The sequence below is a fragment of the Cynara cardunculus genome (genome assembly GCF_001531365.2).
Source record: "Cynara cardunculus var. scolymus isolate 2C chromosome LG 4, CcrdV1, whole genome shotgun sequence".
Lineage (NCBI taxonomy): Eukaryota > Viridiplantae > Streptophyta > Magnoliopsida > Asterales > Asteraceae > Cynara > Cynara cardunculus.
The window spans coordinates 19,601,704-19,611,746 of NC_037531.1; the positions used below are offsets into that span (position 1 = coordinate 19,601,704).

The 10,043-nt window shown below is 37.4% G+C and overlaps 1 protein-coding gene across 3 annotated transcripts; it reads right to left on the minus strand.

Annotated features, from left to right (window-relative positions):
• Positions 1 to 765: 765 nt before the first annotated feature.
• LOC112511521 (protein FLX-like 3) lies at positions 766 to 9,552 on the minus strand. 3 transcript variants are annotated; one of them, XR_003069096.1, is made up of 7 exons: positions 9,428 to 9,552; positions 8,098 to 8,632; positions 7,872 to 8,017; positions 7,524 to 7,603; positions 7,229 to 7,424; positions 3,410 to 3,478; positions 766 to 1,382 (listed from the first exon to the last, which is right to left on the minus strand). XR_003069096.1 is itself a non-coding variant. In XM_025117170.1 (5 exons), the coding sequence occupies exons 2-5, from the start codon at positions 8,619 to 8,621 to the stop codon at positions 7,341 to 7,343; spliced, it is 834 nt and encodes a 277-aa protein (XP_024972938.1). In that variant the 5' UTR covers positions 8,622 to 8,632; positions 9,428 to 9,552; the 3' UTR covers positions 7,015 to 7,340. The 3 variants fall into 3 exon arrangements, 1 of the variants encoding a protein (XP_024972938.1); XR_003069097.1 differs by lacking the exons at positions 766 to 1,382; positions 3,410 to 3,478 and adding an exon at positions 4,545 to 5,987; XM_025117170.1 differs by lacking the exons at positions 766 to 1,382; positions 3,410 to 3,478 and having other exon boundaries at positions 7,015 to 7,424.
• Between the last annotated feature and the right edge of the window lie 491 nt (positions 9,553 to 10,043).

Below are 10,043 nucleotides of genomic sequence, written 5' to 3' on the forward strand. Positions count from 1 at the left end.
CAAAACTATAGAGACAAAAAATGTTATTTTTTACAAACTACAAGGACCAAATGTAAAGTTTACTCTTACTATAATTATTGCATTGTATACGTTAGCTGTTCCCTTTCTATCAAGGGGACAGCACACTTTGAAAACTCTCTGCCGACTCATATAAAAAATATCTTGTGGCACGAAAATGTAATATAAAAGCAGGCTTAAAAAAAATCAATGCAGTTATTATCAATTAATCAATTATGATGTTGATGTAATATTCAATTAAGTATTATTTGTTAATGTAATTAGTTATATAGATTTTTTTAATCTAAAATTAGTCTTCAATCGATTACCCGAGTACTTAAATGTTTGAAACTTTACATCTTAGGTACCAAAATAGAAGTTTTGACAATACACTACCAAAAAAAAAATCAAGTTAAAGTATGTTACTTTTGCATACAATTTATATATTTGAACACATATTTTTTGGATAAATATAAATAGTTTCATACGAATAGTATATTGGTTCATTTGTTTCTTGGATAGAATATATTTAAGTACATCTGCTTATTCTTGTAAACTAACAATTTCATTGCATGACCAATCAATATCATTCACATGTGAATTTATACCAAGCTCAACGGCAAGTTAATATCAGGTAAATGGTTTGGTGGTATTAATCGTATGTGAATAATATTGAGACAATTTACTGTTAATTCATATGTGAATACTAATGATACCATACAACTTCACGTTGACTCAAATGTATTCAAGAGAAACCCCAAAAACAGAACATGAGAACCTCCATCCACCGTCGGACTTAAAAAAAATGGTACATACTCGAATCTAACTGTCCCATAATCGATGTAATTTACACAAAACACAGAATATCGGAATGCTACGTTTTTCAATCTCCCATGGACGAAAAGGAGAATATGAATATGAATATGAACGGAATGAAAATTGGAAAATGGAAAAGCTCTATTTAATCAATTTGTCGAGGAATGTCTCCCTACCCGGTATTTGGTAATAGCCCATTAACGGGTTGTTTACCAAATGCTTATCAGGTAAGCATTTACCGGCAAGTCACCACCATGTCTTATTTAGTCCGATAACATTCTCAGCCATCAAAACAGATTGTTTGTGTCGCTTACCCCCGTTAACGCTAAACGAACAATAGTTTTTCTCCCTCATTTACTGGGTAAGAACCTCGGTTGTTGCCATGCATCTTCTTGAGTAAGGTTTTTGGTTTTTGCCATGCTCATCCGGTAAAGTAAGTTACCCATTAAACGTTTCATAAACCGCCCTAAAGTCTTTCACTGTCATGTTTCGGTCCTCTTCCTCGTTGCTTAGAAAAACCGAGCCACCGGTTCAAGTACAAGATACTATCATCACCATTACCACCTCCCCTATTCCGGTCATGGAATAGATGAAATAAATAAATAAAAATGGAATTTTGTTCGAGGATGAAATCCCGCATCAAACCAAACATCATTAAAGATTATCATTTTTATTCCCAACCCTATTATCCCCAACCAAGCACCGATAAAACCGGGAACCATAACATGAATAATGAGTTTAGGTAAATGGTGAAAACCGAAGGAGTCGAGAGACTCTTTTCAAACTGGGATCACACACAGAAACAAGTCTTCAAACGATTTCCATCACTTAGAAGATTAATGTGAGAATATATAGAAACTCATATTAATCTCCAAAAGAGCCTTTCAAAAGAAAAGGAAGGTTCCAAACTAAATTGAGAAGATATGGTCCAAGTCTAACGGTAGTACTCTTAACAATTAAAAACACAGATACTAACCATGTTACTGGTTGGTGTTATGTATATATAAACACACACACACACGTATTTATAGAGGTTGGATCAAACGATAAAGGAGCGCAAATAAAAGAACATGAAAACGGCAAGATGATTTTGCATTGAAATCACATGTGATTACGGAACACAACAAACACAAAGGCGTGCGGGGCACTTGGCGCCAAAGTCATGCGAATGACATGATTTTACGCATGATCTTAGTGTAAAATCACGTGTGCTTTGGCCGTTCTCGTGTTCTCCTATTTGGTCAGTGTTCTCTCTCTCTCTTTATATATATATACATATATGTACACACACATATGTAGCTTTGGGATTGAGTGAGGAAAAAGATTTTTAGTGAGAAATGCGAGAAGTGGTGAAGGTGAAGGTACCTTTGTGTTGTGCGAAAGTTACGTTATATTTTGTTTTGTGAAGGTGGAGAAGGTTATAGGACTTGAATGTGTACTTTAACTTGTGTCTGTAAAGTCGGTCCCTTCCACATGCTTTCACACAATATAAGAATATCTTCACATATATTATGTTAAAGGTTACATTTCTCATAGGAACCCAACCCTATGTATGTATGTGTATATATATAAAATCAAGGGTTGGGTTCCGGTAAGAACAAAAGTTATGATGAGGAGGGTAAAAAGGGATATGGACCCTTGATCACTTTTAATAATCTCACTCCCACCCCATGAATTACGCTTGGTACGGGAATTGATCCGGTGCATCTCATTACTGTTTGTCTTCAATTATGATTGATCCAAAATTAGGATTGATCCAAGGGTGGAGATCCCTTCTTACCCTTCTCACTATAACTTCCATTCTCATCGGAACCCAACCCTATATATATATATATATATATATACATATATCTATATGTATATACATATATCTATATGTATATACATATATCTATATCTATATGTATATACATATATGTATATGTATATAGATATATGTATATACATATATGTATATGTATATAGATATATGTATATACATATATGTATATGTATATACATATATGTATATGTATATATATATATGTGAGGAGGAGGGTTAAAGTGAAAAGCGTAAGAAGAGATCACCACCCTTAAATGCACATTAGAATGAGATGCAGTGATCTATCCCCGTATCAACCGATTCATGGGTGGATTTGCGATTAAAGGTGATCAAGGGTCTAGATCCCTTCTTACGCTTCTCAACTTAACTCTCCTCACACGATTTTTCTCCTATATATACATGTGTGTGTGTATATATATATATATACCAGACAGATGTATGGTCAAGGGGTAGAGAGGTTGTTTATGTGAAGACTCCCTACTTGCAAAACAATAAAAAAAATACTAGGAGATGGGTGAGAATGAACTCAAGGAGAAGTCAGAAAGAGCTTTAAAATAACACATTGGCTTGACCGGAAAAAATGAACTCAAGGAGAAGTGAAGGTACTAAAACCTTGACATTCAAAAGCTTCACTGAGTGTGTTCCGAAGGGAGAGGATTGAAAAGCTTATGGATCAGAAACTTTTTTGGTGTGATTGATTCTTGATTAGATTTAACTAGCTTTCTCCTTGTTATTTATGGTTGAATTTAACGGACAGGATATAGCAGATCTTACCAATTTCAGATATCACCCATCCTCCCAGACCATTGGAAGACGCCTTCTGCGCTTTGCAACCGTGCCTATCTGCAAAACACTTAAAAGTATAAATCTCGTGTGGGAATTATACATCATGTTAATCTGCAAAGCAATCAAAGGCTAAAAAATCATGAATGACAATATATATATATATAGAGAGAGAGAGACGAAGGATTGTGTGAGAATAGGAGTTGAGGTGAGAAGCATAAGAAGAGATTTGGACCCTTGATCGCTTTTAATCTCATCCCGACACCATGAATTGCGCTTCTCACGGGAATTGACCCGGTGCATTTCATTAGGATCGATCCAAGGGTGGAGACCCCTTCTTGCCCTTCTCACTATAACTTTCATTCTCACCAGAACCAAACCCTATATATACATAGTTGAACATATCTAAAAACTGAAACATGTTCAAAAACAGCTAATCTAAACCAAACCAAACCAGCTCAGTATACCCCACCCGGAGGTGGGGGATGTATACTCTAAAGAGTAGAGCAACTGTTTCCAGGCAGACATCTGGTTTGTTGCAAAGGTTCAAAAAGAAAGTAACCTAAATCCAAGCCGAGTCGGATTTAGTTACCATCTTGTCACAATGAGAGATCAATATAACCACCTAATGTTCCTTCTATGAGCTCCCTATCTTGTTATTGAATGATAAATGTCAAAAAAAACAAAGCTACATTAGCTATGAAAAGATAGGTAAGAACCATATTCGCACAGACCCCATTTCCAGGTGGGACATAATGGATTTGTTTGGTTTATATTAGCATAGGTGCTCACTACGAAATAAAAAACTATCTGACCATATCAAAGATCTACTAGGGGGCTGTTTGGTTGGTTTCCATCAAGTTCTGTATGCATAAAGCTGTCTGAGTGGATTAATATGTCTGTATGGACTGGGAAGGTCTTTGTTTGGAAGGATTTTTTCATAGATGGAAGGTGCGTGTTTTTTAACTGGGAGGATGGAAAAAAAACTTGACTTTCTACATAAAAGAAACTTACTGAATAAGCCACTTTCAATATCATTAAGCCACTACCAAACAGTCATGTATAGCTGACCGAATAAGCTTGGAGTCCCATTAAGCTCATAAGCTGCTAACAAACAGGCCCTAAGACAACCTCTCATATATAGGAAATGCACCACTTGAATCTTTGACTATAGTAGCAAGTTCTATAGAAAGCTATTAAGAACTCATGCAGATTAATGATCACCTTTGATGGTATAACCTGAAGTACAATGTCATCTTTTCTTCAATGTGTAATTGGAGATAAGATGACAATTCAGGGCCAACCTGAAGCAACAAGCTTCTCAACGTTAAGGGCCAGCTTAACCGGCAAACAAGTACTAGGCCTGGGGACGCCTTGGGAACTCTCCCTGTAGGTTGCCGGTTCGAATCTTCTTAAGGCCACTGGGATTTTTCATGGCTGTTATCTTCAAGCCTAATGAGATTAGTTGAGGTGCACGCAATATGGCCTGGACACTCATGGTTACCCAAAAAAAAGCAGCAAGGTTATGGGAAGGTCCCGTGTACTTTAAAGTTGTCAGAATGTTATCCTAGCATCCATATCATTTGTGTTGTCTCATTTCACAAGTGATGAAGCACCCAAGCCTCCTCCAGATGAAACTTAGGTCATGGACAAGGCATCAAGACCTAATGGGTCAGCTGTAATCTTGTCTAATGGTAACTAAAAATGACAAAATCTTTGCAAGATCACAGCACTGGCCTACTTGCCACGATGAAGGACAACTAAGAGTAAAATTTATTCCAACGGGTAATTCTAAATTCATCTATAATGCTAACGTTCATCTAAAAAACTGACATGAGCTGATCAGCATCATGAGCGAATTCGGTGCACCATTTCGTCCAGAATATCATTACTCTCATCACCAAACTACAGGATTGTAGCTTGCATGACCTATTGAGGTCCAGTGGATAGGCTCAGCTTAGGAATACTGCATTACGAGTAACAAAATTATTTTCAAACTAGAAACTATCCCTACCGCAAAGAGAAGTGAGAAACGGTGACAAGATAGAGTGGGATTTAATAATGGAAATCCTAGTAACATCAAAAGAGCGATTTTGTTCTGATGCAACCGGAAAAGAAGCATATAGAACTAAAGTCACCTAAAATCAACCCCAAAAGATACAAATTTACTTCCATGTAAGACACATATATCTATGCCAAGGTTCCAAAATAAACAAACACCTAGTAGAGACAATAATCTAAGTAAATAAAGTACATTTATGTAGGGTGGCTAAAAATTTATATTCACGGAAGTTGGAACCTAAATTACCCACAAAATGGAGACAGAATACTTGCCTAGAGCATAAAGTCCATACGAGAACTCAGCCCCATGTGAGATGGCCTTTCGACCTCCTTTCCTCTAAACGTGCACGGCTGGCATCAACATGAAACGAGCAAAGCTGTCTTGGATGGTGGCGAGATTATCCTGACTACTGAAGTATAGTGCAGCATTACAATCAGATGTAGAAATAAGCAAAGATTGCACCAAAACAAGATACATGAGAAGCCTGCATGATCGTTGTCTAGAGGGCTGCAATCAGCAAGAGAGACGTCAAACTCTTGAATGTTGACCCCTTTGCTTTCAATTTCATGCTCGAGGGTGTCTTCCAAAATCTCTCCAGATGAATCGCTTCATAGCATCTCCATTACAGAACACCAAATAGTGTATTGAAGCAAGCACAAATGCCAATAAACAATTTATGGGAGACATAAGCCTCAATCCTCCTCTCCAGCTTCAAGCAATTGCAATGCAGCAATAGAATTAAAACCCAAAAGTGATTCAATGTAACTTGAACTTCATTGCATCAAAAGCAAGGAGAAAGAGAAGATCACATCCTAACCAAGCAGGAAATGTTTATCCCTTTTTTCCTGTAATCTTGTCCACATCTATGTCCAATTAGTTGCTCTACGACATGCAATTCAAGGCTTCTCCACTAACTTGAACAAGATTGAATTCAATGTGTCAATCAACAACCAATGACAACCGTTAATGACATCAAAAATCACCACAAGGGACATTAAGTCCATTTCTCAGGCCACCCCACTCATATGTCTCCTCAAATACCAAGGGACGTGAAACACTACCAGCGGAACATGCATCTAATTGCATTATGCTCCCTCCTTAAGTTGAAAATATCATGTAGATTGGACCATCAAATCCCTTACTACCACACTCATCATCCTATCGTGGATGCCACCACATTTGTCAGAAGTATCAAGGTATCTTATGGACATATGCTTCTTACAGAGCAAAAATAGTGTAGTCTGACACTGAATTGAAAGGCTCGAACTTCACATGCCTGACGCCACATATATGCCAAATGCTTGTCCATAATGAAACTTCTTATACAAACTCAAACAAATATACCAACTCATAATGTGTGCTAGTTGCTATGATCATTGTGGTCAATACCTACACTTCTATGTTCTAACATATGTGGTACTATATGATGTTCCATCTCAACACACAAAGATAATAACTTGCAGCTAAGTCAACCACAAACTGCTACTTCTGCACCCCTATTCCAATCAGGGAAGAAACAGTAAACTCTGGATATGTAACTAAAAATGAACCATCTGGTCCTGTTAGCATTAAAGCGGGAAATTTCAATATAAATAACACCCACCTTAAACTTTCTAAACCATAATAATATAGCTACAAGGTAAAATGTGCACACATGAGAATCATTGCTGTAATTGGTAGTAGAAAGCAACCCAGAAATCCTATTTCACCTAGTAAAGATGTCTAATCAGTTCAAACAAAGGAATTACCGATGTAAACACAAACTCAGAAGAGCTATACACTTCTACCCACTCCATAATGGATAGCCAAGACAACAAGGAGAAGAAGTGATTTTCAACTTGAAAAGAAACCATCGACGTTTCAGCGACGAGCCATTCGAGATTTCTCGAGCTCTGCCCATGGAGTAGAACTTGAACCGTACAATGTACCATTGTCGGCAGCACCCTGAAGACATTGGAGAAATTTAAATCGAAAATGTAAAGGAGAAATCACGTGTGATGATCAAATAGCTATCTAAAACTCTGAACGATGTAGCAACCATACCAGTGTACGCCCATATGAATCGCCATATGGACGAGGAAAACTGCCACCAGAACTGCCAACATTCATCCTGTATGATCCACCTAAACAACCAAGTATCAGAGACTAGCAAGGAAACATCTGTTAGCCCTAATATACTTGCAATTTTTCAAAAATAATACACTTGCAACATCCTCTTCAGTTTTACATGGCATGAAAGCTAGTGCTATTACTTTCAAGAACACAGAAACGGAAGTGACCAGAAAACTTAGCTAGTCTTGGCACAGACAAAAGAATTTCTGCGAGACAGATGGAAAAGCAATACTTGCACCAGCAGAAGTGAGAAAGCATTAGAACAAAATAAAAATGTACCAGCACCCCACGGTCTAGCATCAGTATTTGTAAGTTCTGCCCGAAGCTTTTCAACCTCCCGTGCCATAGAAACCAAGTTCTTCTCCATTGCCTGTTTTTGATCCATCAGCTCAATACCTCCCTTCTTCTCATAATCAATAGCAGCTCTACAAGAGGCATGACATTAGCTAAACGAATTCCATTATTTTATACAATATGAGGCGTCTACCACAGTGGGGATTCAAACCTAGCATGCATTAGCTCCTTCTGTAGTCCCTCAAGCTCTGCTCTCAACAATGGAAGCTGCTTGTTATCAGCTTGCAGTTTTGCAATGTCTTTTGTGAGAGTCTGAACTTGCCCAGATAGATCATGCCTAATAGAACTAAGCCTCTCTACTTCAGCATGAAGTTGCATAGCCTCTTTTTTCAGAGGTTCAGTGGCATGAAGATCAGCTTCAAGCTTCAGCCCACGCTCAATAAGCTGCCTTGAATGCAATTCAGTTTCTGCTTGAATCTCAGCAATTGCACTGTTCATTCGCCTAAGTTCTTCTCTGCTAGCACCTAACTCTCGTTGCAGAGCAATGCGATCTTCAACTAACCTTCGATTTTCACCCAAAAGCCTGCGGATTTCATGATGTTGCATTTCAAGTTCTTCTTCCAACATAACAGGATGGGGTGGCATGGGTCGAGCCATATGAAGCCGCGAAGGAGGCCCTTCTGGAGGATGCCCACGATGGTTTCTGTATGGAGAATATCGGTGTCTCCCTGCCATTAAATATAATGCTGCCAGAAGAAGAGAAACATACAACTCATTACAAGTACAAGTGATTCAAGAAATAGCAAAAAAAATATGAAGGTCACCACACCTAAAAGTGCAAATAAACGTACATTAACATATATGCAACAATACTAGTAATTCAAGAAAGTTAATTAGGTGCATTTTCTAACACCAAATACTTGTATGAAGTCAATGCTATTAAAGGAACTTCCTTTAAAAATGAGCAACAAGTTATCAATCTAATTGAGCCACTCATTTACCGTACAACAAAGGTAAATTCCTCCGAAAGTTCATTTGGTGCATTTTCTAACACCAAATACTTGTATGAAGTCAATGCTATTAAAGGAACTTCTTTTAAAAATGAGCAACAAGTTATCAATCTAATTGAGCCACTCATTTACTGTACAACAAAGGTAAATTCCACCGAAAGTTAACTTGTACTAACAAGTGAAGATTTACTTTTAATACATCAATAGAATAAAGAAACCCTAGCTACAAAGTTTCTCAATTAGAATGAAAGAACAATCCAGATGATGAACCGAGCTACTAGATAATCCATAAAAAAACCCAACACGGCAACAAATGCATCACAGATCTGTTCGAATCCTCCAAATATGAGGGAAATCGATATTCACCTCAGAATAACTCGAAAACTACAAAAATTTTGCCTAAAATAACACAAAAACCTAATTTAATACCCTGGTAAGAACAACAAGAACATGTGATTGCATAGCAACATCCAACTTATGAATACGAAAGAATCTAAGAACAGTAATCAATTGGAATTATATGAATCAAACCTTGATGAAGGAGATGGAAAGGTCGATCCGGCGATTTTATATTTCTGGGATATTTGCGTTGCGTCTTGTTGCTTTTGGTTGCTGAGATGGCTTCTGAAAGAAATTAGGGTGGAAACTGGAAAGCTGCGTGGCGATGGTGATGCAGTTGGGCCACACAAAAAAGTGTTTGGAAATTGGAAGTAATAGAATCCAGCAAATAAATTCCAATTTGATGGTTTTGCATGGAATTATCTGAAAACTTATCGAGCAAGCGTTTATCGATATCACGTACGAGAATCTTAGAGACATAGTTCTGATCGAGAGTTTCACTCGATAAGGAATAATTTACCAAAAGTTCACCAGATAAGCACTTATCGGCAGAGTCACCATATTCGCTTACCTTATCGTGTAACATTCTCAACCATAAAAGTGAGCGTTTATCACTCGGTAAGCCGACTCTTCAATCCTTGTTTTCTCTCTTATTGAATAAGATTCTCGATCTTTTCTATGATCACCCGATAAGATAATTGATCCAATAAGCGTTTGGTAAACAACCTCTAAGTGAGCAAAAAGACTCTTACTAGTAAGTACGTATAGGGTTTAAGATGCTTACCCATAATTCAATTTGATGGCAGAT

What these genes read in the sequence shown, in the direction of transcription:
- LOC112511521 (XM_025117170.1), bottom strand. Translation starts at nt 8,621, where the DNA reads ATGGCAGGGAGACACCGATATTCTCCATACAGAAACCATCGTGGGCAT. An exon ending in AAGGAGCTAATGCATGCTAG is followed by an intron (nt 8,018 to 8,097) that starts GTTTGAATCCCC and finishes TGCCTCTTGTAG; the next exon opens with AGCTGCTATTGATTATGAGA. An exon ending in TGCTAGACCGTGGGGTGCTG is followed by an intron (nt 7,604 to 7,871) that starts GTACATTTTTAT and finishes TTGGTTGTTTAG; the next exon opens with GTGGATCATACAGGATGAAT.